We start from the raw sequence: 17,500 nt of genomic DNA, 5'->3' as shown, positions 1-17,500 counted from the left end.
AGGCACAGCCAATCATGCCTGTATGGATGCCTGACCAAGCCGGAGGTAACACGGGGGCGCGACCCTGCGACCCACGTGTTGGTAGGCAGGGAATCTATGACTATGAAGAAGTTAAACATAATGTTACATTTCAAAGGCTACATTTTCATCTCATGAAGCCTTAAGTACTTTTGAATATGCTAATCTTCTCTTTTGATTGTACTGAATCACACACATCGGAGAAAGCGATTACAAACGTGCCCGTGATTTATGAATAAGCAGCATCCCACTTGAGTTCAGAGTTGCCAGATTGGGCAGTTTTCTGCCAATTGGGCTGTTTTGGGTTGCATTGTGCAGGGAGAAAATAGAGTCGCTTGATTCCATAGACCTGCAGTTGCTTGGGCAGCTGTATCTGGCAACACTGCCTTGAGTTATGAACCATAAAGTGAAATGAGGGAGGAAAGGTAGGGGGGTGGCGGGGGAGTAGGAAAGGTGTGTGCAAAAGTGAGCGCCGTTTAGGAAATTAACGCCTCCCCTGATGAATGGCATGAATGTGAGGGCCTGATGGAAGACTCAGAGGAAACCCCAACACACACACACACACACACACACACAGGCCAGGTGCCAAGCCACATGTTAAAGCAGTTTGCCCTACGCTCACCTAACCTCTGCTCCTGTAGGACAGAGGCCTGTCAGGGTACACATGCCTATCTAATGCCCTGCTGACCCCACACTCTACACACACTTATGGACATACCGTAAGGAGTATGCAGTATGCACACACACACACACACACACACACACACACCATGCAAAGAAACGCACACACATCCATGAAGGCCCCTTGTTCTGTCATCAGAGTGATGATCTAGTGCTCTCTGAGGCTCCAGACCACAACAGAGGAGAAGCTCAGAGTCTCGGCCTCTGTTTACTGCTAACTTCTAACTGAGGTTTCACAGGCAAGAGGGTGTCTTCAACTTAGAACCAACATACTGCTATGCTCCTGGCCAGTGGCCACAGAGGAGGGGAGAGGATGGAATGCAGCCGCATAACTTTCACTAGCCAGTAGGAGGCGATATGTCGTTTGATGGGACGGTGTATACGCCGGTTTGATACGGCAACAGAAGAGCGCTTAATAAGCTGTTAAACTGCCCTTGCTTTTCACATTACTAGCACGGCGTAATTCAATTTCAGCCACAGCTGGTTTCACTTTCAACTTTACAGCTGGGCTCAGTCACGTCCCATAATCTGACCTGATAAATAACCAGCTTTTATTGAGTTTGCAGAGAAAATAGCCTCCAATGTAAACCTCCACCAGAGACTCACACAGCCAAACACAGGCCATGCTGCAGGCCATGGAAGCCAGGAATGGGCAAAGGACTGGGTGGGGGGGGGAGAGAGAGAGAGAGAGTGTGTGTGTGTGTGTGTGTGTGTGTGTGTGTACATGATCTAGATGTATGTATGAGTGTATGGCACCTATTATTCGGAGATGTTGTGTGTGTGTGTGTGTGTGTGTGAGAGTGTGTTGTGTGCCCGCGATGTAGATGTATGCACGAGAGTATGGCACCTATAATCGGAGATAACTGCCGTGTGTATGTGTGTGTGTCTGTGTGCGCGTGTCTATTATGTTAATCTAATGAAGATAGAGTATATTTACACGTCCCGACTCTCTGCCGAGCGTCTCCTATGTCAGGATGCCATTTCACATGATTGGAAACAAATGACTTCAGGGTCAAATGTCCCCTCCCTTTACTAGCTGTCAATCACTGTGGAGCAGCCCAGAGACCTCCCCCTTGGTGTTACTAGCTGTCAATCACTCTGGAGCAGCCCAGAGACCTCCCCCTTGGTGTTATTATAAAGTCGAATCAGCACCGCTTCCATGTTATTTCAGCCACCACATTCAACAGGATTATGTTGACACATTATCAACCAAATGAACAACATGGAGAACGCACAGCGTGGTTAGTCTCTGACAGGCTGGTAAAAGGTCACCTGAACAGTTGTTTTCACCCAGCTTTGGAGAGCTGAAAAATGCTTTAACGAGAAGGAAGATTGGTTTTGATGGTTTTCAATAAGGCCTTAGCACTTAAATAGCATGATGCAGGTTAGACACCACTTTGCATTAATATTTGAGACTTTTATGTAGCAATTAGGATTGTCTTTTGTTTATTGGGGGTATTTTCCTAAGAATCTTGAGTCCTAACTGTACTGTATTTATTTATTTTATTTTTTTGACCTGCACCACGATCTTTAAAGCAAGATCCGTATGATATGAACAAAGTTTTATAAACTTATTTGGTCAAATAAGTTAGCCTATGTAGGATATTTGTCGGATTGTGAGATTAGAATCCATTGATACATTGTTTCGACATGCAATTTATCACTGTTTTAGTTTGCTTTGGAAAGAAAACGTGTGTGTGTGTGTGTGTGTGTGTGTGTGTGTGTGTGTGTGACACGCACACACACACACACACACACACACACAAAAAGGAAGTCCTAATGCAAAGCAGGTCTTCCAACGTGTTATTTGTTGCCTGCAGGACCGCACAGCAGCATTCAGAGAGCAGGCAGAAATGACAGCTGCCCTGATCTTATCCCATCTAGCTTTTGTTTGCATTTCTATCGCTTGTAGAGCAGCAGGTGCACAGTTCTGCCTGCTGGCCTGGTATGAAAGCAATTTGTCTAATTGAAAGATCAGGAATTAGTTGGGAGTTGAAAATGGCCGTCCTCCATCGCCAAACATGGAAATGACAGACGGTATCAAATAGCCGGGCCAGATTACGCCCGTCTGCAGACAAAGAGCGCGCTGTTTGATAGCAGCACACCTGACCGCTCGGTGAAACACTGGCCCCATCCCCGCTCTGAGTTCCTCAATTAACTCCTTCCTGCTATTTCCACGTCCAGCGCGCATTAGCTCACTGCCATGCTCGGGCCATGACAAGTAAATTGCCGTTAGTTGGTTATGACCGTTTGTCGGGAAACTGGCCATTTCCCCCCGCTTGGCCTAAACCGCTGCTTCTAGCGCTGCGAGCGTGGAGCCGGGAGGGAGGGAGGGGGGAAAGGGAGGGAGGGATGATGGTGCCGGGTTTGAGTCTGAGCTGAAGGCAGGAATTATCACATCAGCGGCTGAGCGGGCGTGCCCCCTTTGGTATATGGAGAAAAAACACTGCATTATATGTTGGCCTACAGTAGTGAGAGATTTTCATATGGCACCAACTGCATATTGGAATTTAAATCTGTTTTTAAAGGGTTAGGGTTAGCGAGTTCAAAGACAAAATAGAGGGTTTTTTCTAAACACCTTAGACCCGTCTTAGAGTAAAACAAAAGGTCTTCAGACAGCGTTTTTGATGTCCTGTTGATCCTGGAACGATATGCAGTAATACAATGATGATGATCCCTATAATGATGACAGGGCCCATATTTAGAAGATACCGACCCTGATTCCAGTTCTGTTTCAGGCTGGGCTTGATAGGCCCGCATAGCGTAACCATTTCACCTCCATGCGTCTCTGATTAGTCCTATTATTGGTCATAAAGTAGAGCAATGGAAACTGGCTGCCTGGATCCGGGCAGCTGTGGTTGTTCCTCCTAAAAATCACAGAGAGACCTGATGAGCTCATGTTATCAGTCAGGGGCAGCCAACCCTGAAACTGGGATTCAGCTCTCTGTAAGGGCGCACACTTTTTGCACACAACAAAACACGCTTTTGTTACATTTCCATACACATTGATAATAGCAACAGCCTTTTCTCTCACAGGAGCCCCGAAGTAACCCATTTTTTTTTTTTTTTTTTAACATTATATGTCACATTCAAATCACATTCTCTGGCATAATAACAAATATATGGTGTTTTTTTTGTTTTTCTTTACTTAGAAATACACTGCATATTCATATGAATACAAATGTTTTCTGTGTTACTTTGTTTACACGTGTATGAAAAAGAACATCCTTTTTGAAGATTGTATCAACTGATTACAAATTATCAGAAATATTTTAAGGAGCACTGATGGTCAGTTTAACAATCATTCTCGCGTTCGTATTTATGTCACCACATACCTCGAGTCTGGTGCTCTTTGGCAAACCCTCTTTCAGCCTGTGAACTGGAAGTATTTAAGGTGGATGACTCAAATGGCTTTCAGTCCCATATAACGCCCTATTTCCCACCTCCATGGAGGTGGGACCGTTGGGCCTTTTGGCTCTAGTTGAGTGTGCACAGTGCTGCTCAGTTCATTTTCAGGGTCAGTCTAAGTGCTGGCAAATCCAACACAGTGTCCAGAACCGTTTTCTAATTAAATACAATAAGGTTCCCACTGTCACAGTTCTGTCTTCATCACCAACGCTACACTCCTTTTTAGTTGCTGAGCTAGTCCGGCTCATAGAGAAGCAGGCCATCTTTGTTTTCTTGTGAGTGTGCAGTAAGCTGGGGCTCGGGGCCTGCACGTGCGCTCCAGCTGTCAGAGGCAGTGGCTGGTGGTCGGGTGCCACAGAGACTGCCGCAGGAGACAGTCTGTGGTGTCTTCGGCTAGTTTGGCATGACGAGAGAGTGCTGCGAGGTGGGGGTTTAGGGGGAGGCTGTAGCGGTAGAGACAGAGGGGGCCGGCCACGTCGGGGAGATGGGGAAGGAGCGAGGAAGCGGCCCCCCGGGGGCTGAGGGGGCCGTGGAGAGGGATAAGGCACGGAGAGCTCCCCCCGGAGCCCTGGAGGCACGGGTCCCTGCAGAGGGCCGCTTTCTTCCCCTGCAGCGCCGAGAGGAGCGGGAGGTCTGTTAGGGGAGACAACGGGGGCAAGCCTCTCAGTCTGTCCATTCCCAAGGAGGAGTAGGCTCTGCCCGCCAGGGGGGAGAGGGGCGAGGCGGGGCAGGCCTTGCCATAGAAGGGGAGAGCGAGGGTGTGAAGAGCGGCGTCCTGGCAGGAGGAGAGCGAGGAGAGGGAGAACGGTTGAGGGGACGAAGAGGAGGAGAAAGGGAGGAGACTCTTCAGAGGGGAGGCGCTGCCCATCGGCGACCCTGAGCTCCCTGTGGAAAGAAGTCCAAACATCAATAAAAACAAAAAAACGCTGTCCAACCCAGAATAAAACATTGGCATTTCACGTGTCGGAAAACCAGCCAATATCAATGTAAATTTGAAACATAACGTCTACAAAATAAGTTTCTAAAACGTGGCATTTTATGTCTACAATCTCAACGTAAATTTGAAACAAAGCAGCAGTTAATTTGAAAATGTCACACCAACCTTAAATGCAAATGAAACTAGAAAAGTGTACTCAGGAGAGTGCCGATCTCTGCCAGGCACCGCTACGCCTAACCATGGCCAAACTGAAACCCAACTGCGAAGCGAACCGCTTGCCGATAACAAGGCAGTATTAAACCGCCACATTGTTTAATTGAGTTTGGCGTACGGCCAAGAGTGAATGGCACATATCGTGCTTATATCCTGTCTTACAGTAGCCTATATATCATATACAATAACGATTTAAAAGCTTGTTCGATTCAGTTAACATTGGAGAAAGGGTGGGGGGGGGGGGTAAAAAAATAAAGCAGCCCCCCCAAAAGATCAATAACATTGTAGTAGGCTATAGGATGCTATATTCAAATGTATGTTGATATATCCTGGTTTTCATTAGTGTGAAATGCCAACATTTTATTCTGGCAGTTGTGTTGCTTTATAATGGGGAGATGTACCCACCCCATGTAACAGTGGGATCACAGGGTTTTCACTTGTGGGTTTTACCAGACAAATGTGGTGGTCATGTTTCAATAACAGTTACAAAGATACAAAGAACCGCTGGATTGGATTGTTGAAACACGCATTTCAAAAGTCGCTATTTGCAAAAATCGCTATGTGTCTCTCTGGGTCTCTCCATCCTCCAGACTGTCCCTGCCCTGAATAACGTTAGCCACACATTCAGACAGCCTGGGCCGGCTGACAGTCATGCTGGGAGCCGGGGAGATTCCTGGAGGTCGCCGGTGTGAATAGCGATGCAATTTTTTTTCTGAAATGCTGTCACAAACGAACTCCACACATCCACAGCATCCACAGTCCGGAGATAACAACTTTGGTTACGTGGCAACAAAGCATCTTGGTTATGGTTAGGCATCTAAAGCCCTATAAGGTTAAGGTTTGGGTTGGGGTTAAAACCGAAAGTAACAACATCATGTGCCTCGCTCAGGATTTGAACATGCGCTCTCGCTTGCAAAATGTCGACACAAGTCCACCAATCCCACCCCTTCACCCTTAGGTGCCAGCAACATGAGTCAGTTGTAGACATGGCGTGTATAAGGTTAATATTCACGTATCTAAATGTGACATGCAATGTATTTTGGTTCAGAAATGTTCATACATATTCCTACATATCCTTCCAGAAACGTACAATCCCGACATTTTATTCTGGCGCTGTCAGTGTGAACCACAGTGTGAGGAGCACAGTACCTTGGAGCTGGATGGTGAATGGCTTGAAATCCAAACTGAGGGGACCTCTCCAGGGGTATGACTCCAGCAGTCCATCCAACACCCCCCTACACACACACACACACACACACGCACGCACACACACACACATGCATGCACACACACACACACACACACACACACACACACACACACACACATGCATGCACGCACACACATGCATGCACGCACGCAGACACACACACACCACAAAGGAATACAATATAACGGAGCCATAGCAACACTGGAGCAGGTTATTACTGTATTTAAATATTGGTTCTGAAGTGTGAAATTGTGCACCATATAGTTCAACTTCGACTGAAGGTTTTATGTGTGATCAGATTTCGGCGGTTGAACCTTACGTCTCTCCTGGGTCCTTCGCTGTCGTATGAGTCTGTATTTAGAATAAGTGTTGATGTTGTGTGTTCTGTACCTGTTCCTCCCTGGGTCTCTGAAGCCCTTGGCGAACGGGTTCCTGTCGATCTTCAGCTTGGTGATCTGGCCCGAGAGAGAGAGAGGGACAGACAGGGGTTAGAGTGACGCTGCCATGCCACTGACCTGCAAAGCTAACAACGACCTCGACTTTATGAGCTGCGTGTAGAGTGGCAGCGCTCTCCCTCGGGGACTACATCTCCCAGCAGCACCCAGGGCGGGCAGCCATGTCAAACAGGGTTCTTGGAGCAGTTTTATGGGCTGCTTTAATGGCTCTGGACTCCAGCAGTCAGGCCAGTCACAGCCCGTTACTGAGTTTCTGTAATAATACGTTTGCCGCTCGTAAAATGGCCCCTGATGAAAAGAGCTGGCAGTCCCCGGAGACGGCTCTGTTACTGAAGGAATGGAAGCCAGCGGTGGGGTCAGCTCCCCTGCACGGGTACACAGACGCTCGCCCTCTCTCTCTCTCTCTCGCCCAGCAGGCCAGCAGAGACCCAGGCCAGCACACTTTATGATTTAGTTGAGACCACAGCGAAGTGCGCCTCAACACTTTCATGATGTTGAGATTAAAATGTTTTATGCGAGGTCAAACAGGACTGCGTTGGCGACCGAATCCTCATACAAACACTGAGAATGTTGCAGTCGCTGGGTGGAGAAACCCTGAAAACACTGTGGGCCTATCTGCTTTGCGAGTGCTTCTAGTCAATCTAGTGCATACAGCATAGGGGTAAATCAAATATTTGGCTGACTTGTATAATTGGCATTACTCATTTTTCTTTGAAGAAAAACAAAAGTTGAACGGATGAGTAAAACATTCAAATAGATCTTCAGTGATTCATGAAATGTAATCCTTTCTAGATCGAATCAGTCAAAACCTTTGTTCATAATTATGTAGCAGTGCATTGGTCATACCAATTTCCAGGGTTGTTACCTCTTGATTCTGATAGGCAGTGACTGTGGGTTGTTACCTGTTGATAGGCAGTGACTGTGGGTTGTTACCTGTTGATTCTGATAGGCGGTGACTGTGGGTTGTATGTTGATTCTGATAGGCGGTGACTGTGGGTTGTTACCTGTTGATTCTGATAGGCGGTGACTGTGGGTTGTTACCTGTTGATTCTGATAGGCGGTGACTGTGGGTTGTTACCTGTTGATTCTGATAGGCGGTGACTGTGGTGAACTCAGTTTCTGGGAAGGAGCAGCTGTGCACACCCTCGGCAGGCAGCGACTGGATCTGTGACAAGTCCATTCGGGGGTCGTGTCGGATGATGTGCACACGTGGCTTGTATTTATGCATCGACTGAAGAATGATCTGAATCAACAGATAGACATTACCGTATTATTTCAGTGTTTTACAACAATGTTGGACTGGAATTCAAACATGTATTCTTCATCGAGAAGTCAGTCAAAGATATTCTAATAATACAACCTCAAAGTTCGTCTTAATTTTAAATATACCAGCACAAAAAACTTTTTTTTTGGGGGGGGGGGGAGTGAGCCCCCTCTCTCAACTGCAAGTATGTATATCCTTGCAGCATTATACAAATGTAAGTTTGAATTTCAGTTAAAATAAGAAGGATGAAAGGCATGTAATGATCTAACAAAAAGGAAAATAAATGTATAATAATGTCACAATTCACATTGCAATCTGAGGAAGATAGGGTAAATACATTGTAACAGCTCAACTATTTTAAAAGGTTGTCTAAAATAAGTGTAGGCTGATACTATTCAACAAAAATAACAAGAACATCAAATACCATTCCAATTACAATATTATTATTTATTTAGTTTTTTTATTTTATTTTTATGACTAACCATTTTGTGAAAAGTGACCGTAATTTTCAATTGATATCTCTACAAAGATGTATAACAATCAAAAATGTTTGCAGGAAGAATTTCATCTGGAAAAGCAATCTTTCTCAACACCGAGCTGATTGTTTTTCAGCTTTTGTGGCTTGTTATTTTTTCAACTTTTTTTTTTTTAACTTGGTAATTCAACTAAGGAAAAATAGTAGACTACGATGCACAGCTGAACAACTTGTGCTAATGCAGTCAATAAATGTTAGTCTATAGGAAAACTTGATATACTGTACATGCGCTTGTGTTCTGTATTGTGTAATTCAAAGTCACTTCTGTTCCTAAAGTTTCTTACATTATATAAGAACAGTTTTTGTGTGAGGGGAGAAGCTAAATAAGATAAAATAATGCAAACATCACATTAACTTTAGTCTCGCTTGCCAGACTATCTCCGTTTCGCACTGTACCATGCAGGCTACCAGCGCAGGAGAGAGTCTGGCGGGAAAAATCTCTGTTATCTTTACAACCATCCATGTACCAAGCAGGCCTGCTTTATTGCACAATCCAAATCTTCGTCAAAACTTTTTTCCAGCGTGTAGGTAGCTTGCTAGCTAGCATTGTTGTTGTTTCACAGCGGCACAGGCATTTGAGAGCGGACACGCAGGGAGCAGAAAAGGATTTCCCTTCTCTCCGACTGAAATGGTCGGAGCGAACGGCAGACCTTATCCCCACAGCCTGCTTCAGTGAGTCAGACTACATTCACTTGAACTCTTAACTAAATCATAATGCACGTCGTAAATCATATCAAATTGAGTGTCAAAGTCAGATTTAAAAAGGTCTGACTGATAATCATCACTTTTCTGTGTGAGTTTTCAAAGCAAAATGGGGCAAACAGGAGAGTTCCAAAGAGGCCAAATAGTTGGTGCTAAAATTGTAGGTGCACAACAACTCCCAGGAGGCCATTTCAAAAGACCACTGGTGCCAACACTGCTGCTTCATGCTGTCATATCTTCACAGAATATAATGTAGGCCTACTCATACACACTTACAGGACTAAATGAAAGAGTAATTGAAGTAAAAAATCCTCCCCTGTCTCCCCAGTCAACTAAACCTATTGAACCTTCACAGGAAGTTTTGGATGGCACAGTGAGAAGGATTTCCACATCCTTCACCCCTCAAACAACCGGAGGCTTTCCTTTTTTGAAGAACGCTCCAAACATCCCACTGCACACAGTTCAGGAGTTGAGTTACAGCAATCCAAGGAGGACTGAAGCCATGTGCTGAAGTCACAGGGCGGCTCTGCTCCTTCTCAGGTAACACTGTTCAATATAGCCTATGGGAGGTTCCGCACAATGTTTTACCTCTCAAAGTGCACACAAGTGTACATAATGTTAGATTTGTGCATTTAATGATTTGCTTGTGTATTGAATAGTGAGTTCAGCACAATGTTTCACCTCTCAAAGTGCACACGTGTAGCCTACACAATATTACATTTATGGGTTGATATGGCCATCAACCCACAAATGTATTGGATAGTGAGTTCCGCACATTGTTTCACCTCTCAAAGTGACACAATATTACATTTATGGGTTGAATGATTGACTTATTGAATAGTGAGTTCACCACAATGTTTCACCTCTCAAAGTGCACACAAGTGTATAATGTTACATTTCTGGGTTGTTATGGACACATATAGGCTGTGGCCATGCATAACCTATATGTAACGTTGTATTGAATAGTGAGCTCAGCACATTGTTTCACCCCTCAAAGTGCAAAACAAATATCTTCATGACTTATATTTCATGTCAAAATAGCCAGAGTAAGAGATGTAAAATAATCACAATGGCCTTGATTTAAATAGCCTATTATATAATCAAATACGCTTGTCAATAGCATTTGGGGAAAATGCAATTGAATCGAACTCTCACTCTTTTCTCTGAAAAGGTCTCACCATGCATTGTTCAGAGTAAATGAAATATGTCAAACGGATCATTCACTTACATGTCCCTTATCGTCCATCTCGTTGTTGGTTAGTTTGACTCGGTCAAAGCTGATGACCTGACGCATCCACGTCTCTCCTGCACACGGTGAGTCTGGGTGCACGTATAGCCGTGGAGAAATACACGAGTGGTCCGTGTTTCCAGCCACCATCCACTGTGAGCTGTGATACACATACCTGCGAAAACATCGCCCAGCCCAGCTGTTACTAATAGAGAATGCTGAAGAAGGAGCCTATTACCATGCCAATACATCTATAAATAAATAAATGGCGCAAAATATTTTTGCCTGGCCTGCAGGTAGGCGATCAGGTCTGTGTTTGTTCCATGATGAGGGCACCTCGTCGAGGTGCGATGGCTTAATTAACGGGCATCCCCGTATTGGCACATTATTTGCGCACAAGGGTACCGTGCTCGTTAACATCCGACGCATAAGGTGCACAGAGCGCTGATATGGCCTACGCTGTCGGAGTGAGAACGGGCTGGCAGGTATAGAAATACTCCCCGTGTGCATAGGCCTAGGATAGGCTCTCTCTCTCTCTCTCTCTCTCTCTCTCTCTCTCTCTCTCTCTCTCTCTCTCTCTCTCTCTCTCTCTCTCTCTCTCTCTCTCTCTCTCTCTCTCTCTCTCACACACACACACACACACACACACACACCACACACACACACACACACACACACAGACCTGTAGCGTTTGGAGTCCACGGGCATGACGTCCATTGCGATGTAATATTGCTGGCACGGGTCCAGATTGCGCACTTTTACGCGTACTGAAGGAAACATTCTCCTATAAAGACAAGTCAGAAAATTAGAAATGCTATATAGCCTATACTTGATTCACATGATCCCATTTTAATTTCAAATGAACAAGGAGAAGAAGCCTTTCCTCAAACACATTATACATAGATATCAGATTGGATGCAAAATTGCACCATGCAGGGAAGTGAGCTAGCACACAAAACGTTGTAGCAGAAACTTTCTTGCACAGCTGCAAGTTCAGAGTAAAGTTCAGGGACCTCAGGGGCCAAGAGGGCATCCACTAGATTTATAGTTTAGTTCTCGGTAATTAAAATAAATGGAACCTAAATTTCAACAAGTGCATGTTATCCCAATAACTCATTTTTGGAAAAACAGAAACGGAAGCACATTGGTAGCCAATTAATTGCCTTGAAATTGAAAACGTGTTTTTGTTACCAGATTTATAGCTATTTGTTGGTATTTAATTTGACTGTAGGTCTATGTTGAGCCTATAGTTTCTAAGTGCTTCGAAATGACAAGCCATGATTGACCAGTCTTATTGAAGAGGCTCATTTTAATTCAAGAAATGAAATTCAGTTATTTCCCCAGTGTTGGTTGCTTTCCATGGCTAACTTAAATTCAGAGCTCACACTTTTGTACCATATTCCAGGTCTACTTTAAAAATAAATCACTTTATTATTATTTTTCATCCAAAATCCATCTAACCGAAATTATTAGATTGTTATTTTAGTTCAGTTTATTTTAGTTCATTTTAGTTTTGTTTAATTTAATTAATTAATTAATTAATTATTATTATTATTATTATTATTATTATTATTATTATTATTATTATTATTATTATTATTATGATTTACATAGTCTCTGGCATGGTAAAAAAAAAAATCATATGGCGACATTAGGCTATGGCTTCAAGATCTGTTCAGTTAATTGATGAGAAAAGGTTAAAAATTACTAAACTTTATCAAACTGAATTTAAGGTCCTTCGTTCTGATTGGCTGAGCCTACGAAGCCGTTTGTCCTTGCAGCGCCTGATAAACTCACATGTGACCGCAGAACAGGTGATGTGCTGACGGACTGCTTATCAGTTCAGTAGCCTATCACTCACCACCTTGTTTATACTCTTCTCTTCAAGAACTATAGGCTATAAACCAACATTTGATTATAATAACAATAAAAAAGTAGTGACATTAAAAATATCCCATGTTATCCCTGCTTAAAAAACCCACAAGGCTTGGTTGTGCTTGTGCCATAAGGTGACACCGTGATACGTGACCGGGTCTGCTCTTAATTGGGACAAAATTTGATTTGATCGTTTTTTATCACAATCATGGAGAGAGACGACCAAGAAAGAAAGAAAAATTTCGCAGAAGAAGAAGAATCAAGCCATATTCAAAATTGTTCCCTCTAGCTGTGTGTTTTGGTGACCAATGCCTCATAATAGCCTAATTGATCACATGCCTCACCAGTCTATCTGTTCATCTTTTCCCCAGAAAGTCTGTTGAATCGGGTTTAGACGTTTTGGTGGCTTTTTTAGCATATGATTTTTCCATACAGGCCAAGTTAATGAATAAGCCACATAAGGCCGTGGTTTACAGTGGTTTTTGAACCGTATTCTTCTTAATTCGCCTGAGAACCAGATATCTTAAAATTATTGTACCTTTCGTGCCTTATGCGTAAACTTTACCTGCCAGCTTTGGTGATGATCATCTCGGTTCCGATCTCATAGAATCTGTTCCACAGCTCGGAGCCCTGCAGATCGACCCGCACCTCTCTCTCCGGGCAGCAGTCACTCTCCCCCGGCCTCCTCTCCTCTCCACCCGACTCAGCCTCTCCAACGTCTATTCTGGGGAGCTCTCTTCCCGAGTCAGAGCAGCTGTCTTCTGGCCTCTTTGGTGTTGAACCTGCTTTCTTCCTGTGGTTGACTGAATAATCATGCAGGCCTGAAAAGGGCAATAAATAAGTAATAAATGATAGGTTGAATAAATGAAGTGTTGAGAAAAAAACTATATGGAAAGTATAACAATCAAATGTAATTTCTTGAATTTTAATAGGCTATGGATATTACAATATGCCATTGTTGTTATTAACCTATTATTATTATTATTATTATTATTTAGTTCTTTTATTTTCTTTTTAAGAAAATGCAAGAATTCACTCCGGTTTGCCTATAGGCCTATATAACATGGCAAATATTTGCAAATATTCATCTCTAAAAGTTTTAATTTCAATTTTTCATTTGGCAATTTTGTTTTCAACTAATAAGATATAAAGGCAACTCGGGCTAATGTAGTAAATGTGAAATATATGTAATATTCACTTGAGTCATAAATTGCACAACTGGAGCAGTCAATTCTCTAATGCGTAACGTTGTTCCATCTTGTGCGTAAAATGTTTGGTTAAAAACAGATAGATGCTTGAAAATCCAACCACGTATTCCTCCGTCTCACCGGTAAAGGTGCTCGTATCATTGTCGTTATCTCCCGTTGAACTTGGGTCCTGCCCGTCCGACACTTTCATCCTCTTGCAGGGTTTACCGACCAGCGCCTCCACTGAAAACGCATGAGCCCGAGAGCTCAGACCCTGCATCTTGGCGAAAGAGCCCCTCTCTCTCTGCGTGTGTCGGTATCCCTCTGAACTTTGACTTTGTCGCGCGGGGCTCGGTGTCCCTCCTCATCCAGGACGGCACGGGACAGGACGCCTCAGCACCTCAGGGAGCCCCTCTTCTCTCACGGCGGCTCCGCGACGCTGCGTAATTGATCCGGTGAGTTCCCATGTGTCTCCGAGAAGCACGCCTTCATCCAAATCCTTGATTATTGGCGCGCCGCTCCTCCTCACTACAGTATCTCCCCCTCTCCCCCTTTATCCGTTTCAATATCTCCCCTTCCCTCTGTCCCGTAGGGCTTGTTCTTCTGTTCCCGAGCGCGTCACGGAGAGGGAGGGAAGAGAGCATGCAGCGCGCATTCCTCATGGACCTGCACTGCAAAAAATGTCGATCCTATAACTCTGTGTCACATTGGCCTTTATTAGTTTAAAACAGGAAAAGTTCAGCTAATGGCAGGCAGGTGAAATAACTCAACTTGTCTCCACGGTATAGCCTAACCTTTGCTCCATGATTTTTTTTCTTTTTTTTGAAGTGTCAATATTTTTGAAACAAGGTAGAATGGGGCTGATCACTCCAGTATCAAAAAATTACTTTTGATTCAGAATATTGTTGAAACAAGTTGATTTGCATTGAAAAAAGTGATATTATCTCGGCTATTGACAAAATTACTTACTGAATTAAGGACAATTATATTGTAAGATTGAATAGGTAATTAAATTACTTCTTAAGATGATATTTTATTTGAAACCAATGTAATTACATTGGTGTTTAATTACAAATAGTTCATATTTACATTGGTGTTCATATGTAGTTCATATGTGTACTTACATGGTACCGGACCTGCAAATAGAGTGAGTCTATTCAACTGTAGTTCATACTGTATGTAGTTACATACCAGACCTGTAAAGAAGTATACGCCCTGGAACAGAGATTGCTAAAACCCAGTGGTGGATTTGAACCAGTGAACTTCTGATTGCAAAACACGCAGCTTTAACCACTCAGCCACGAGGGCTTTCTGACTTTGATAGTGGAGTTTGAGAGGATAACTGTCAGTCAGATGTAGTTGTCACTTCGTAGCTTTGTTATTATAACAGACACTTGGGAAAAATATTGATACTTTGTTAGTTGTAGATATGATTTTGTCCAGAATTCCCATACAAAAAAATAAAAGTATTGTAGGTATAGAGGTAACAGTGAAACTATAGCCATTATTCTACATTCTCTAATTGTTAGCTTCTTGTAAATTAGTCCTTTTCCCATCAATTTGTTGGGGACCCCGTTGAAGCCCCTCCAAGACCCCTGTGGCACCAGACCCCCGGATCATCTCTCCCCAAAGTCCCCCCCCCCCCACAAGTCTATAAATCCCCCCGATGTGAAGCATAAGTGGGGAACTTCCCCCCAATTTGCAAATTAAATTTGAGACCCTGTGCTCTATAACATTTAGTTATATTTAAAATTGTTAGCTATTTACACCCAAAAATGCAAATAGCATCTGCCCTTTGAGAGGGGGGGGGGTGACTGTGCCACTGTGGGACAGTCACCCTGCAGAAATGCCTTCGCATGAATCAATATTGCCTGTCTTTCAAGCTACAACTATCAATATTTTTCCCCAAGTCTCTGTGTATAACAACAAAGCTACGAAGTGACAACAACTACATCTGACTGACATACAGTTATTCTCTCAAACTCCACTATGAAAGTCAGAAAGCCCTTGTGGCTGAGTGGTTAAAGCTGCATGCTTTGCAATCAGAAGTTCAGTGGTTCAAATCCACCACTGGGTTTTTAACAATCTCTGTCCCAGGCTGTAGCTTCCTTACAGGTCTGGTACCATGTAAATACATCTGAACTACAGTTGAATAGGCTCACTCCATTTTACAGGTCCGGTACCATGTAACTACATATGAACTACATATAAATTACACAGTAATTACATTACACTGGTGTTCATATGTAGTTATGTAGTTGGGACCTGTAAAATAAAAGTTTACCGATATTTTTTGCAGTGTCCGCTTGATGCAGTGGTGTTTGAGCATCCAGGACAACCGCAGCAGCACCATCTCTTTGACCTGTTGCACGCTTTATGGGATACAACTATTTAATGCATTTATACAGTATAATGTATCCGCAAAAGTCATATTTGAGTAAAAGTACAGATATCTTACCAGAAAAAGACTTTTGCAAAAGTCATCTATTAGAATATTAGGCTTGAGTAAAAGTTTTAAAGCAGATATTTTCTGTAGCCTAAGTATTAAAAAAAATCTTATATTAAATGTGCGTATTGAAAGTAAATGTACAAGTAAATGCTGTTGATAAAAAGGCAAGCAAAAGATATGCCTGGGCTTGAGTGGGAATCTTCTTCTCCTTGAGTTTTATAGTGGTTGGCAAACAACGCTATGTTGCATTACAGCCACCAACTGGAATGGAGTGTGGATTGTGATTAACATAACATGCAAACTAGGAGCGCTGATTGGCCAAACCTGCTTGCTTGCAGGCTACCAAATTTCTTCTGATTTTACCCTGTAATAAGATGCTTAGAGGAAATGTAGTGGAGTAAAAGTATACATTTTATTTGGGAAATGTGGAGTAAAAGTGAAAGTTGACAAAAATATAGATACTCAAATAAAGTACAGATACTCCGGAAAAAAAACGTAAGTACTACTTCGTTAGGCTAGCCTACATTACACACTGCATTTATATAATACTCAACTCTTATATGGACTGGATTAAAGTCTATAAATTGTTTTTGTGAGGATGATCTACTTTGAGGCAGGTCTTCTTTTGAGTTAATTTTCAGTTTTGTAGAAGCAGGATGCTTGATAGATGTGTGCGTGTGCGCGTGCGTGCGTGCGTGTGTTTTTCATGTTGATTTCATTCACTTAGAGCGCGTGATAGATAAATAGAATGAAAATCTAGAGGACGGGAGGAGGTAGGCGAGGCACAAATATTTAACTCTGCTAATTCGGACCATGTGGAACGTAAAATATCCCCATGAAACTCACTCCTTTTCGGTTGAAGCTAACATTTCCTATATTAATTTGAAGGCTTTCCGTAAAACGGTCTCTTGTCTCCCGTTTCCCCGGTGCAGGAGTGGGATTCTTGCGGTGCCCGGTGAGAGTGTGCGCCAGTCTGGTTTTCATAAGTGTGGAGATCAGATGGAGTTTGGCGCACAGGGGAAACTGGGCCGTAATGACAGCTAGGGATTATTACATTACTGCTCAACATGAAATAGATCCGCTTTACACAAATAAAGTTCAGCAAAGGCTCTATTTAAAATGTTTTTTAATCACATGATATAATTGCTCTGAGGAGAAAACAAATGAGAGCTGTGTTTATGGCACGGTTGGTTTGGTTGGTGATGGAAATCTCTGACAACAGCCGGGAAATGGAGAAGTATGACCAACCAGCATCACATGTTCTCTGTCATCATAACCTGCTTTAGGACCCGCCGCCTGGATGTTTATTCCTTTCCAAATTGTTGTTTTCTTTCAATA

General features: G+C 43.2%; 1 protein-coding gene across 1 annotated transcript; it reads right to left on the bottom strand.

The window, feature by feature from the left end:
* Positions 1 to 4,432: 4,432 nt before the first annotated feature.
* On the bottom strand, positions 4,433 to 13,993 carry tbx22 (T-box transcription factor 22; the record flags this gene model as incomplete). Its single annotated transcript, XM_083651359.1, has 8 exons — positions 4,433 to 4,992; positions 6,407 to 6,492; positions 6,858 to 6,922; positions 8,001 to 8,165; positions 10,652 to 10,826; positions 11,334 to 11,435; positions 13,092 to 13,347; positions 13,855 to 13,993. 8 exons carry the CDS (start codon positions 13,991 to 13,993, stop codon positions 4,433 to 4,435), a joined length of 1,548 nt encoding a protein of 515 aa, XP_083507485.1.
* Between the last annotated feature and the right edge of the window lie 3,507 nt (positions 13,994 to 17,500).

The sequence above is a fragment of the Poromitra crassiceps genome (assembly GCF_964638095.1).
Source record: "Poromitra crassiceps genome assembly, chromosome: 15".
Taxonomy (NCBI): Eukaryota; Metazoa; Chordata; class Actinopteri; order Beryciformes; family Melamphaidae; genus Poromitra; species Poromitra crassiceps.
The sequence above is the reverse complement of the archived record's forward strand: the minus strand, read 5'-3'. Positions and strand labels throughout refer to the sequence as shown.